This window comes from Schistocerca piceifrons, chromosome 5 (assembly GCF_021461385.2).
Source record: "Schistocerca piceifrons isolate TAMUIC-IGC-003096 chromosome 5, iqSchPice1.1, whole genome shotgun sequence".
NCBI lineage: Eukaryota > Metazoa > Arthropoda > Insecta > Orthoptera > Acrididae > Schistocerca > Schistocerca piceifrons.
The window spans coordinates 313,327,954-313,343,724 of record NC_060142.1 but is presented as its reverse complement, the minus strand read 5'-3'; the positions used below and the strand labels follow the sequence as shown (position 1 = coordinate 313,343,724).

Sequence of the window (15,771 nt, the reverse complement as noted above, 5' to 3'; positions counted from 1 at the left end):
AAGAAATGCAAACTAGTGATATATGTGGTAACGGAGAGATACTTCCTGTGCAAATGATATGACTGCAGAGTATAGATTTTTTTAAAAAAATATTTAATAGAGATTCTTTCTTTGGTATGTAATCAATATAAAATACAGCACATTACAAATTATCAAAATTCAGTCTGCTAAATAATTTACATGGCAGCTTTACAAAAGCAGCTAACACTTCTACAAAAGAATCACTGTCACAGCCTTGACTTATTAAAATACCTGAGACATGAGCTTTCAGTTAGGTCTATATTCATTTTTTTTAATGCCACCTTTATGTTAATTTTAGCTAGCATTGTTATTTCCAAAACTCTTTGACTCCTAGTCATCACAAGCACGAAAATCATCCCATGAGACAAATCTTTGACTGACTCTAAAACAAGACACCTTAACTTTTGTTGTTATAATAATCACTACTGATTTGCCAAGGGACGGTTTACTCTTAACAGCTGAAGCAGTTTTAGAAATATGAGCAACTATTAAAAATAACAGTTCCTACCATTCAGATATAATTTAAAGTGATCATACAAACTACTGTTCAAATACAATGAACTACAACTAAACACAATATATTTACGCAACTGATACATACATTACTCCATTTTTTTATAATCGTTGTTAGAACATAGGTAACATACTAAGTAAAATCAACGGCACACGAAACAAGAAGTAACTGCTCTTAATACTATTTTACTTTTGCCGCAGGGCTGACCCTGCCATTCAGCTATATGGAAAAAGGATTATGATCAGTGTTTCACAACTTAACTCCTATATTTGCTGCCTCTTCATTCACAAAGAGAAGATTTGTGGTTAGGTAAGACAAATTCAGTACAACATCTCATGATTGTGGCTGTACATCAAACAAGACAATCCAGTCTTCTGGAACACAACCAGTGTTTATATCTAATACATATCTAACTCGCATACCATTATCTGTGAGATTTATAATTTATCTTTGTACACTCATTACATCCTAAGCAGTATACGCAGGTTGCTTTATTCCAACCTCAATATATTTGGCACAAACCATAATTTTTGTACACAATATCTAAGACAATTAGAACAACAAACAATCACAAATAAGAGATTCACAAAGTAATTGAAAACATGGAGCCAATGGAACAGAAATGAAAGGAAAAAGAAACTGAAGCCATGGTTTGAAATTCTGGTGCCAATCAATTAGCTAGTGCGTGAAGAACAACTTTTACATGGCAAAAAACTACCTAATGACATAGTTTACCTCAGAGCAACAAATAAAAGAACTAATGCCAGTTTCGTTTAATTAGTTTGCTTGATCATTACTTTTTACTATTAGGTTTAATGAATTTACTAACTGTTATACTGTAGGAAGATCATATATGTTGCTATGAATGTGGAAGACAAAATAAAAGTTTCAAACTCGTGACCTTTGTCTTTTTCAGGCATGTGCTCTAGCAACTGAGCTACCCAGGCTCAAGCTCAGGTGGTTGGGTAGCTCAGTTGGTAAAATACTTGCCCACAGAAGGCAAAGGTCCCACACTCGAGTCTCAGTCCTGCACACAGTTTTAATCAGGAAGTTTCATATCAGTGTGCAATCTGCTGCAGAGTGAAAAGTTCAGTTTGGATATAACAACTTGCCTCTTTAAGAATCACGATCCCATTCACATGGAATGAAAATTCTATCCCAATTGAGTGCCCAGCCTGTATAATCATTGACAGCACTTTCGGTGGTGAGGAGGTAAATAAGAAGCTTTTCAATATTCCTATCTCCACCACTCATCTCTTAACCATTAATTCTCACTGAACTGTCAAATGCATTACTACACATGTGAATCAAAAAATGTATTCACATATTTTATGAAGTGTACTCTCAGCAAACGATTTATAGAATGCAAGTTTTGTCAAGTAGCTTTTAAAATCATTGCAAAGACACATGAAAAATGAAACTTTGGGCCATATTCTTATTAACATGTTTATCTTATGAGAATTCACTCTTCCGCCATTTATATCCGTGCACATTTTATATTTTTCACCAAATGAAAAAAGGGCACCTCCATTACTACATTAAAGAAACTAAGGACTTCAGGTTAAATATTTCCATGATATCATTCTTAGTATTTTATCACTGTAGGTGATATTGTGGAAAATAGTTAAAGAAAATTGTAATGCAATACCACTAGCTATGACAAGCATAAGCAGCTGCCTGTAAATATTAAGTTACACACTGAATATTACAACAGAGACTTATAATATAAAGAACATGCAAAAATTAACATAAAAAATTACAACAACATGAGTATCTCTCATTAAAACAATACAAAAATAGTTGCTATGTTGTAAGTAAACTTTTCCACAACAGTTGCAGTGAGTCTGACATAATAGTCCTTAGATGTAATATGGGTTTGCTCACATAAGCTAATTGGTGTGTGTATATGGTGCTGGTATGTTAAACAAAAAAGGTACAGAACAATATCGCTGATATCACAGTAGAAAATAATATGGTACTAAAGTACAGGTTCTAAGGGAAAAAGCTGTGTTTTCTCATTCTACCCCTGTTACTATGATACTGTTTGGGCACATAAGGCTTGAAAAATGGAACAAATACATAACTGAAACCATACCAGTCTCTAGCTGCTATTTAATTCATGTTACATTATGAAATTTCACTGTTGTTTGTTCTCATGTCATTGTAAATGATACACAGAAACACATTTACCTTTATTAAAAAAATTACATGGAGCAAATCATCTACCAATGTCCAAGAAAGCAAAGTAGAAAGATATTGTAAAGAATACAAGTTTTTGCATAATATACAAGTGAATAAACTGCTGAAACCTGTTTTGTTGATGTTCTCTAGAAACATTTTTTGTTCATGTTCTCCAAGATAAACTGACAATGCAATATGGGCTGGAGATGGAAAACTGAATGACACCTAATATGAATTTCATATGCTGACTGCACTTCATAACACGTTTAACGCACCAAACATGACTGTATAGTCGTGAATTTCTGCAATTGATCTCAAACCTTAAAAACATAACATTTTACTTGCAATAAAAATGAATACACAAATATATGTTCATCACTCTTGAGATGAAAATAAATGAGTGACATTCTGTAGCTCCACAAGCAGTATGCTCAAGAATTTCTAGTACCCAATGACAAGCTGGCATAGTTATTTTTATCTTAAAGTGATGTTTCCATTTTACTGTCTGTATTTTAACAGAACTTTCATGACTATCATTGTAAAATCATACACATATGCCTGCATACAGTACCGAAAACTTTGAAAAATACTTGGGTGCTGTATAATAACTGGACTACAGTTGCTTGTGTTTTAAAATATTTAGGAACAGTGACACAAACATACACTAATCACATACAGTTGGAGCTATAAAATACTGTGATTCCTGAATCAAAGCTCAGTGTAGCCATAACAAAAAAAATTCTTTTCACATTCCTTCCTTCGATGTACATTTAGTAATCTACCTGGACTAACTCTTCCGTGGTTCTTCATGGTAAGTCTACAACAATGAGTATAGTAAGAGAGTATTTATGAATATTTCTAACTCTTCTAGTACACTGGATAAATTCATGGCAATATATATCAACCACAACCAAACATCATAAAATGTCAGTGAACTAGCTGCTGTCTCTGCTGTCTCCTACAATTTCTGAATTTATCCGCACATTCCTGGGTACACTTTTAGTTCTCAAGGGACCAATATAACTTAGTAAAACAGGTAAGAAAATTAAACCATGTCCAGCTCCAAAAAGAATAATGAGAAGATACATTCTGAAGTAAAAAACCTGAAATATCTGAGAGTTTGCAAATGCTAAAACTGTTATGCCAACAAATTTCGTTAGTGTAATTCCAGAAAATACTGAGCTCCCAATATTAGTCAGTGAATCTGAGACTCTCAACACTCTATTTCTCTCATCTGAATGGATATAAAAATGTAGGAGATGTGAGCAAAATTCAACTGATATTCCAAGGGACAACACCAAGTTAATAAGTGAAACTGCATTCAGTGAGATGTGCCACCAGTACATTATTCCAGCAATGTCAACAACAATTGCAATTATTGTTAACATCAATATTAGAGCTGATGCTATATCAAAGCTCATTAAAACAAATGTCACAATGAAAATACCTGCAACAGAAACACCTAAGATTTTAAGTGTATCATGCCACATCGTTAGGTACTGTTCATAGAAAACATAAAAGACACTGTATGGAAAGACAATTACTTCTGAATCAACGCTGTTGTTTCTTAACACCTCATTTATTGCATTTGATATATTTGCTGACAGAGAAACTGCAGCCCCAAAAGCCTCATAATAATCTCTCGAACTTTTCAGAACTGTATGATAACTCATAAAATAACTGGCTCTAAACTCTGACAAAGTGCCATTATCAAACTTATAGTTAACAGCACTAGAATATGAGCCATGACCAGCTTTCGCACATGTTGTTGTGGGATTGTCTTCCAGGAAATAAGGTAAATACTTTTTAAAATCTCCTGCTTCAGGACGATAATGGTTATCTAGCTTGATATCACAATATCTGCATTTAGGATAGTCATTTGGACAGAAGGAGCCATTATTGGGAAAATATTTACAACAGTTATCAATACTACACCAATCAAAATAATCATCTATCCACGAAGTTGCTGGTCGAGCTATGTATGTGATATTTGGCTGCCTTGAAGCACTAAATATCTTAGTTGTAAGCGAGTTATGGTAACAATACTGACTGCCACAGAGGGAATTTTGTACAAAATCTTGTGAGTAATCAATGTCCCCATGGACAACAAAATACACAGGAGGTCCAATGGACAAATAATTTTTCATAAACTCAAAATATTTTGATACATATGAATCCCTTGGCATAGACAATTCTTGATCCAGACCCACTTCCAAATTGGGAATAAAAGCAATATTGAAACACAGAAATCCAAAGAAAGCAACAAACACAAAAGCCCGTACAGCTGAATTCATTAAGAATGGAACATATTTTGTTCTAAAAAATTCATACAGAACACCATCAGACGAAATGGAGTCTGACTGTGAGCTCTGCACACAACAACAGATATCAAAACGGTTGTCTTCTTGTCTGCGAGAATCCAATGCCAGTAAACTGACAAAGCAAGAAACCTGAAGGACAAAATCAACAAGAAGAGCAAAACCTGAATACATCGCAAATTCACGAACTGCTGGCATGCCTGATGTTGTTCCAAGAAAAAAGCACAAGCATTCAGCTAAAGTTGAAAGTAAAATGGATGGTCCTACATGTGACATAATGCGTCCAATGTGCTCTGCTTGACTCTCATTCTCAAAACGTTTGCTTCTCTGGTATGACTGCACAATAATAAACACATTATCTACACCTACAGCCAAAATAAGAAAAGGCATAACTTCAATAATAATCATAGTAACTGGGACACGTATGTATCCAAAAAATCCTACAGACGCTGCTACTGATGCAAGAACAATAAGGACACCACCCAGGCCAAGTGAAATTTTTGCATTAATCAACAACAACGCAAAATCTTTCATTATCTTACTACACAAATTTGAATCCTCTCTATTCCTTCCTCCGGCTTGGGTACTGTCTTCAAGCACATTTTCAGGGTTATTTGCCATTTTGGATCCTGTTACTTTACCTAAAGAAATAGCAACATACAAAAACATTGCCAGATAACTAATGAAAACTGTCTTTACATCTGCTGTTGAGCTGCGCTCCAATTCATCCTGAATTGATCGTTCTGCATTGAAAGCTACATTCATAAAGGGAGGTTTTGTTTGCGTCCAGTTTCTCATAAACTCAATAAAAAGTTTCTCCCACTTCAGTGCTGGTTGCAGCACTGTTTCATTTTCATAGTTTCTGACAACGAACGTAAGTATGAGAGCTGTGGCATTCTCATAATTTGGATTCTCTGACAAACTATTTTCATCACTAAGAAACCCACCAACAGCAAGTGCAGGATCTACTGCTCCCCTAAAACGAGCTAAACAATTGATATTATAAGGATTTTGACTACAAGCTTTAAAGTGATCTAAATAGTTTACAGTATAATTAGATTCCTCACTTGTAGAATTAAAAGTATCTAAGTCATCTTGGTAATAGCCCCATATACTTTGTACTGCACAGTCTGAAACCTGTGCAGGACCTGTAAAAGGAGATGTGAGAGGGGCAAAACAAATTTTTTCAAGACCGACACCATCAGATTGACCCAGCAATTCTATCTGTCTCTGAAGTTTATACACCTCTAACAGGAATGTTCTGTTAAACACTGGACCAAATTCCACAGGGCCATTAGATGTTTGATGAATTATTTTGTCAAGTCCTACTGTTGTAAGGATTATCTGTTCCATACGATAAAACGGTTCAAAGGTGACATCAAAATAGTTCTTTTCTACTCTTGCACTACTTCTGGGCGATACCCACAATTTAATTGGGTCTGTTGTAAGTTTCGTGAAATGTATACCACTTGCTAAAACAATCACAAATGACACACTGAGAAATATAATCATCCACGGGTACGATGCACAAATGACACCCCACTTCATAAAGAAACGTTCAAGTAATCCATACACTTTACCTCCAACTCTGCTTGCTATCTGTGTGCTACTCGACTGTGTGGAACGATTTTTGCTTTGCATAAGGGGAGTGCGTTCATTTGGTACCTCATTTTCGTGACCAGTGGATTGATCTGTGCAGCAGCAGTGCTTGCAAGACACAACAGACAAAAATGTTAGTGTTCCAAGAGAAAACAACAGGATCATTATAAAAACACCACCATCGAGACCACAAATAGTGAAAGGTTGTACAGGAGGTGGTATGGGAGGTGGTGCAGGACAACTGTCTGTGCAATCAATACAACTGCAAGCAGTAGTATTCACATCAAAACTTTCATTACATCGTGTGAATCCAGGATCCAAAGGAATAAACCCAGACTCGTTGCTGGTGGAATACTTAATGAGGAACGGAGCCACTGGATTCAAAGTTGGGTCCCCCATGTACTGGAACCATTTCTGGGCGTCACAACGTGATGCACCATATTCACCACACATGATATCAAGCGCGCGCTCACCAGTCGAAGGAACTGACACATGAGAACAGGAATTAAAAATTCCATTTAAGTACGTGTTCGTTACAAATACTTCTATGGCAGTGATGTAAGTCACGTTCCCATCTTTTTCTGTCTGCAGTATCTTCACAAATTCATTTTGATTCGGGGCACAAGTAAACTCACAGAGAATAGTTGCAAAGTTCATCATGCAGGAAGGACATCGCTTCAAGAGATTGCTAGCTATTTGGATACTAGCATCTAAATTCTCCAACTGACTGACACTACAGCACGTCGCATACGATGTGGAATTTAACCTGTGCAGAAAAGAAGGGCACCACTTTTGGAGCAATTTTGTGCCTGTTTCGTTCAGTGGTTTGGCTGTTCCATTGTAAGGACAATTCTGTGCGAATTCGGTGACATGGCACTGGTCGTACCACACGCAGTGATTACTTGAAAATACAAAAGTCGAAGTCCAGATATACAAAAACACTACGCCGCAACTGACAAAATTCATGGTTCACTTTTTGCGCCTCGCTATCAAAAAGTTATAAAATCACGCTACGATCACTACAACGTCACTTTCACAAACGCTACCGCATTTGAGTCTATCACTGTGCTGTCACGTCAAAGAATCTTCAGATGAATCAGCTGACTGGAGCACTGAACATATGTTTGACATTTACTTGTTTCTGTTGCTGTTCTCCTTCCACACAACGCCTCAGCGCCTAACTCATCACTGAGACTCTGACGACTGACACTCAGACAGGCAGATGCAGACTCACGTGACCTAAAGCGTTTGCTGGCGACTACATCAACGCCTTCTAGATACTGATTTTTTCGACCTTGCATGGAAATAACAGACCAAATACACAAATCAACTACGCGGCAGCCGCTTGCAAGAGTAATAATATTTCAGAAACTTGGATAAGGAGGAATAAGCAGAGTCTAGATTCTAATTGCCATCTCTGAAATCTAAACACTTACAACCGCTAAGTAATACGCGAAAATGCTAGTGCCAGTCTCAATAAAAACATTTCAATCTGGAAAAAATGAAAGGAAACAAAAACAATATAAGAAACTGGTGCACGTTTAATAATTTCTGTTGTCTTGTCTTTCATAGTAAATATCATTTAATATATGTTTGGTACTTCACTCGCTCAAAGTAGCACAGTTAAAGAGCAAGTGCGAACACTCAAGCTGTTATATCCACTAAGTCCGTAACACATGCACACACGACATTGAAGCAGATACTTTTATTTAGGAGAACAATATTTAATAAATTCACTCTTATTAGCACAAAGTTTTTAATGTGTCAGTGGTTAAGCACTTTTATTGGTTAAAACAGTCTTGGTTGCAATGTTATTATTTTATTTTTCAACTACGCGTTTCGCCTTATTTAGGCATCTTCAGACTCATCTTAATTTGGTATTTCTTAGACCGATCCTTTAGACAGTGTAGCCAAAGGACATCATCGAATACATCATGCTAACATCGCCTTTGTTAAACTCAGTAAAAACTTTTCTAGATGGATATGAGTGACTCCAAGACCTGCATAACGCATTCCCGTCCACAGGAGCGAGTAACAGAATAAGATGGGGCTCAAGTACTTAGATTTACTACTTGAGCCCTCTCAGGTCCGAAAAAACCGCTGAGACAGGAAAGACCGAATGAAAATGGGGAGGTGCCCACGAAAGCACCATTGATGCAGTTGTGAGAGAATGTGTCTCCAAGTAGTATCGTATCCTAAGTGATATCAAAGAATCTGCCGATTCAGTGATGCTGACGGAGGAAAGCCTGCTGAATAGCCGCTTCTAGAAGGGCCAGGTTGTCGACTGTGGACCAAAACTTTCGGAATCCACACTGAGAGCAGCTAAGGAGTTGCCTGGTCGCTAAAAGCCAGACCAGACGACGGTTAACCATCCGTTCCAGGGTCTTTCCTACACAGCTCGTCAAGGCGATACTCTGATAACTACTGGGACATGTGTGGTCCTTTCCTGGTTTGAGGAGAAGGATTAGAATTGCCTCCCTCCACGAGATGGGGAATACACCTGTCTGCCATATTAGATAAAAACATTCGAGGAGGATTTCCTTTGACACCGCTGGCAGATGTTGAAGCATGCAGTACCGGATGTGCTTGTGACCAGGTGCAGTGTCAGAAGCCTCAGTCAGTGCCGATTCGAGCTCCCACATCGAGAAAGGGGAGTTGTAGGCCTCAGAACTGTTCAGCATAAAGTCCAACTTTTCCCTCTCAACAGTCGCATAGTAGTGACGAAACGCTGGATCCTGGCTTGCATTGACAGTAGTTTGTGCAAAATGCTCAGCCAGCGTCTGAGCAATGTTTCTAGGTGTTGTTTGGAGGCACCCCTGGTTCAACACTGCACCTATCGGTTAACGGCTGTGTTTACCGGAAATCCTCCAGATGGCTTCCCATACTTTTGAGGAACTACGGAACGATTGATGGAGTTCAGGAACTCATGCCATGACCGCTTTTTGATCTCTTTAATGACACAGCGAGTCTTGGCTCTCGCGTTTCGAAAGGTTGAGAGATTGTCCGCTGTTGGGCGGTGTTTAAACCGTCAAAGAGCCGCATGCTTGTCCCGGATGGCGAAATGGCACTCTTCTGTCCACCAAGGTACAGGTCGCCTCTGAAGAGGGCTGAAAGACGTTGGTATGGATAGATCAGCAGCGTGATGGAACATATGCGTGATGTGATCCATCCATTCCTAGACACTGTCACAGAGTTCAAACACAGCCAACTGGCTGAACAGCGTCCAGTTAGCCATGCCAATCATCCACGTTGGTGGCTTCTGTTCCAGAAACACACCATCAAGTAACCAAAGGCGGATCGGGACGTGGTCGCTGGAATGAAGGGCGTCAATGACCTCCCAGTGAACAGAGTCGGCGAGGACTGGAGAGCAGAGAGATAGGTTGATGGCTGAAAATGACCCAGTAGCACCACAAAAATGAGTTGGAGTACCAGCATTTAGGAGGCATAGCTCTCGAGATGTCAGGAGGCTCTCCAAAACTCAACCCCGATGGCAAGTAGATGTTGAGCCCCATAGGACATGGTGGGCATTGAAGTCTCCAAGGAGGAGAAATAGTTGGGGTAGTTGAACGATAAGATCTGTGAGAGCCTCAGAGTCTACTGCATCCAGTGGAGGTAAATAAAGAGAACGAACTGTAAGCCGTTGACATACAGAAATTTCAACTGCAACTGCTTGCAGGTCGGTATCCAGGGGAAGAGCAGAGGAGTGGTGCACATTATTGACAAATGCAGCAATCCCTCCTTTGGCCCTTTCCCGAGTCAGGTCATCCTTGCGATATAGGGTATAGCCCTGTAGTGCAGGGGCATCAGATGCTATGAAATGTGTTTCCTGCAGACACAAGCGGAAAGGGCGTTGCTGCACTAGTAGTTTCAGGTCCTCCATGTACATACTGAATCCATTCATGTTCCACTGTATTATGGGAGCCATCTATCAGGGGGGTAGTCTTTTCATCCTCACTTTCTGATGGGGAGGGGAGCCCACAATGGGTGGAGCGAGATGGTTGCCCCAATCTGAAAGCATGCTCCATAGCCTCTAAAGAAAAATCGACTGAGATGTCGGAGAGGTCGATGTCGACGTCATCAGCCTGTTTTCTGCCTGATTCCACCAGTGTTGGACGTTTTGCCTTGACTTTTTTTCCCTGGGTAGATTTTGCAGCCACAACTGCGGTAGAGGGTGTGGCAGCATTTGACAGCGTAGCAGATGGAACCTTTGGAGCGGCAGGGAGCTCCACAATGTCAGCAACCACAGCTTTTTCTGAAGTTCTCAGGGGAGGGACAGGCTTAGATACAACTGCAGCAGCACAAGTGCAGGGACACACGCAGGTACTAGTGTCGACACTAGCAGCTTCCATTTGTGTAGCAGTATCAGCTTTCTGTGTGGGCTGTTTAACAACTGAAGTGAAGGAGGTGGCAAAACATAGGGGCAGCATGGCTTCATATAGTTTTTTTGCTTCAGTGTAGGGGATGCTCCTGTATCTTCCATTCTTCGAGATGCACTCTGCAGTCTCGACTCCAGATGGGGTGTGGTCCAGAGTAATTTACAATCTTCAATGGAGACAAACAACAGACACCGTCATGGGCGATCTGACCGCACTTGCCACAAGTAGCTTCTCCATGACTCCAAAGAGTAGTATGCCCAAAGCACTGACATTTGGAACACTGCATTAGGTTGGGTACGTAAGGCCACACACTTAAGCGAAGGAAACCTGCCTTAATATGCTCAGGGAGTTTCGCCGCATTAAACGTCAGGATAAAGGAGTCGGACGTAACAAGTACCCCATCCACCCTCTTCATTATACTTTGCACATCAATTATTCCTGCTGGAGCCCACTAATCTTTCAATTCCTCTTTGGGAATGTCCACCATATCCCTACGCATCACAACACCTTTGCTGTAATTCAATGTAGTGTGCAACTAAGTTTCGATGGCATATACCCCTAGGGATTGCACGTTCTGTATATTCTTAGCTTGTTGGGAACTAGCAGTTTCCACCAACAGCGTCCCATTACCAATCGCTTCACAGATTTCAAACTGTCAACAATGCCCTCAAGCCCTTTTTGAATATAGAAAGGTGGAACTTTGTCGAAGCTGCCCTCTTTCCTTTTAATGATTAAAAACACATTCTGACAGCCAGCATGTGTTCTGTTACTAGTCATGATACCCTGAGATTTCGCTCCTGAGTCAGGAGGACTGGCTCCATTGCCCTCTTGTTGGATTGGGTGTTGGTACCTACCAGTGGCCCACCCTCACCACTGAGAGGAGGCAAAGAAGATTTCGAAGGATCCATCTAGGTCCCACGAGCAGCTAGGAAACTAGAAGTCCACCTAGACAGAGCCCTGCATGCCTAGGTAAGCCTTATACAACTGAGGTGCGGCAGGTTTCCCAGACATTGCCCACTAACGATTGTTCCACCTCAACAGCCATGCATGTCATCAGCGCACAGCATACCATGAGATTGAGGTTTTTTTTAATAGAGATTTATTCCATCCTCACGATCCGGGTGGTTAAGCCATGATCCCCATTCCCTGAGACACACAACGTTCCACCGCCGCACCACATCTACATCTACATCTACACTGATACTCCGCAAGCCACCCAACGGTGTGTGGCGGAGGGCACTTTACGTGCCACTGTCATTACCTCCCTTTCCTGTTCCAGTCGCGTATGGTTCGCGGGAAGAACGACTGTCTGAAAGCCTCCGTGCGCGCTCTAATCTCTCTAATTTTACATTCGTGATCTCCTCAGGAGGTATAAGTAGGGGGAAGCAATATATTCGATACTTCATCCAGAAACGTACCCTCTCGAAACCTGGCGAGCAAGCTACACCGCGATGCAGAGCGCCTCTCTTGCAGAGTCTGCCACTTGAGTTTATTAAACATCTCCGTAACGCTATCACGGTTACCAAATAACCCTGTGACGAAACGCGCTGCTCTTCTTTGGATCTTCTCTATCTCCTCCGTCAGACCGATCTGGTACGGATCCCACACTGATGAGCAATACTCAAGTATAGGTCGAACGAGTGTTTTGTAAGCCACCTCCTTTGTTGATGGACTACATTTTCTAAGCACTCTCCCAATGAATCTCAACCTGGTACCCGCCTTACCAACAATTAATTTTATATGATCATTCCACTTCAAATCGTTCTGCACGCATACTCCCAGATATTTTACAGAAGTAACTGCTACCAGTGTTTGTTCCGCTATCATATAATCATACAATAAAGGATCCTTCTTTCTATGTATTCGCAATACATTACATTTGTCTATGTTAAGGGTCAGTTGCCACTCCCTGCACCAAGTGCCTATCCGCTGCAGATCTTCCTGCATTTCGCCTCAATTTTCTAATGCTGCAACTTCTCTGTATACTACAGCATCATCCGCGAAAAGCCGCATGGAACTTCCGACACTATCTACTAGGTCATTTATATATATTGTGAAAAGCAATGGTCCCATAACACTCCCCTGTGGCACGCCAGAGGTTACTTTAACGTCTGTAGACGTCTCTCCATTGATAACAACATGCTGTGTTCTGTTTGCTAAAAACTCTTCAATCCAGCCACACAGCTGGTCTGATATTCCGTAGGCTCTTACTTTGTTTATCAGCCGACAGTGCAGAACTGTATCGAACGCCTTCCGGAAGTCAAGAAAAATAGCATCTACCTGGGAGCCTGTATCTAATATTTTCTGGGTCTCATGAACAAATAAAGCGAGTTGGGTCTCACACGATCGCTGTTTCCAGAATCCATGTTGATTCCTACATAGTAGATTCTGGGTTTCCAGAAATGACATGATACGCGAGCAAAAAACATGTTCTAAAATTCTACAAGAGATCGACGTCAGAGATACAGGTCTATAGTTTTGCGCATCTGCTTGACGACCCTTATTGAAGACTGGGACTATCTGTGCTCTTTTCCAATCATTTGGAACCATCCGTTCCTCTAGAGACTTGCGGTACACGGCTGTTAGAAGGGGGGCAAGTTCTTTCGCGTACTCTGTGTAGAATCGAATTGGTATCCCGTCAGGTCCAGTGGACTTTCCTCTATTGAGTGATTCCAGTTGCTTTTCTATTCCTTGGACACTTATTTCGATGTCAGCCATTTTTTCGTTTGTGCGAGGATTTAGAGAAGGAACTGCAGTGCGGTCTTCCTCTGTGAAACAGCTTTGGAAAAAGGTGTTTAGTATTTCAGCTTTACGCGTGACATCCTCTGTTTCAATGCCATCATCATCCCGTAGTGTCTGGATATGCTGTTTCGAGCCACTTACTGATTTAACGTAAGACCAGAACTTCCTAGGATTTTCTGTCAAGTCGGTACATAGAATTTTACTTTCAAATTCAATGAATGCTTCACGCATAGCCCTCCTTACGCTAACTTTGACATCGTTTAGCTTCTGTTTGTCTGAGAGGTTTTGGCTGCGTTTAAACTTGGAGTGGAACTCTCTTTGCTTTCACAGTAGTTTCCTAACTTTGTTGTTGTACCACGGTGGGTTTTTCCCGTCCCTCACAGTTTTACTCGGCACGTACCTGTCTAAAACGCATTTTACGATTGCCTTGAACTTTTTCCATAAACACTCAACATTGTCAGTGTCGGAACAGAAATTTTCGTTTTGATCTGTTAGGTAGTCTGAAATCTGCCTTCTATTACTCTTGCTAAACAGATGAACCTTCCTCCCTTTTTTTATATTCCTATTAACTTCCATATTCAGGGATGCTGCAACGGCCTTATGATCACTGATTCCCTGTTCTGTACATACAGAGTCGAAAAGTTCGGGTCTGTTTGTTATCAGTAGGTCCAAGATGTTATCTCCACGAGTCGGTTCTCTGTTTAATTGCTCGAGGTAATTTTCGGATAGTGCACTCAGTATAATGTCACTCGATGCTCTGTCCCTACCACCCGTCCTAAACATCTGAGTGTCCCAGTCTATATCTGGTAAATTGAAATCTCCACCTAAGACTATAACATGCTGAGAAAATTTATGTGAAATGTATTCCAAATTTTCTCTCAGTTGTTCTGCCACTAATGCTGCTGAGTCGGGAGGTTGGTAAAAGGAGCCAATAATTAACCTAGTTCGGTTGTTTAGTGTAACCTCCACCCATAATAATTCACAGGAACTATCCACTTCTACTTCACTACAGGATAAACTACTACTAACAGCGACGAACTCTCCACCACCGGTTGCATGCAATCTATCCTTTCTAAACACCGTCTGTACCTTTGTAAAAATTTCGGCAGAATTTATCTCTGGCTTAAGCCAGCTTTCTGTACCTATAATGATTTCAGCTTCGGTGCTTTCTATCAGCGCTTGAAGTTCCGGTACTTTACCAACGCAGCTTCGACAGTTGACAATTACAATACCGATTGCTGCTTGGTCCCCGCATGTCCTGACTTTGCCCCGCACCCGTTGAGGCTGTTGCCCTTTCTGTACTTGCCCAAGGCCATCTAACCTAAAAAACCGCCCAGCCCACGCCACACAACCCCTGCTACCCGTGTAGCCACTTGTTGCGTGTAGTGGACTGCTGACCTATCCAGCGGAACCCGAAACCCCACCACCCTATGGCGCAAGTCGAGGAATCTGCAGCCCACACGGTCGCAGAACCATATCAGCCTCTGATTCAGACCCTCCACTCGGCTCTGTACCAAAGGTCCGCAGTCAGTCCTGTCGACGATGCTGCAGATGGTGAGCCCTGCTTTCATCCCGCTAGCGAGACTGGCAGTCTTCACCAAATCAGATAGCCGCCGGAAGCCAGAGAGGATTTCCTCCGATCCATAGCGACACACATCATTGGTGCCGACATGAGCTGGTTGCTTAAGCATGCCCAGAGCTTACGGTGACAGGGAGGTGGTGGTGCATACCAGTCCCCAGCTCATGAACCCTGGATTCGCCAAGCCCGTACTCAGCAAATGAATGCCCAGCCCCTGGGGGCTTGAACACTCACAGCACGACACCTAGCTTCAAACAATCGCGCAGTACGATGTACAGAGCTGCTGGTAGCAGTCACTACAAACTCATTTAATGTACATTGGTTTTTGCCACAGTGTTGGCGACTTCTTCCCTCGAAATTTCACTCGTTCCAAGGCCTACATTGTATTATTTAGATGGTTGAACATTTTAACAGCTACTGTTGGAAAACTGTTGAGTGTCA

General features: G+C 41.1%; 1 protein-coding gene across 1 annotated transcript; it reads right to left on the bottom strand.

Moving 5' to 3' along the window:
* Nucleotides 1–115: 115 nt before the first annotated feature.
* LOC124798177 (NPC intracellular cholesterol transporter 1-like) lies at nt 116–7,829 on the bottom strand. Its single transcript, XM_047261463.1, has one exon. It carries the CDS (start codon nt 7,597–7,599, stop codon nt 3,652–3,654), a length of 3,948 nt encoding a protein of 1,315 aa, XP_047117419.1. The 5' UTR covers nt 7,600–7,829; the 3' UTR covers nt 116–3,651.
* Nucleotides 7,830–15,771: the final 7,942 nt, after the last annotated feature.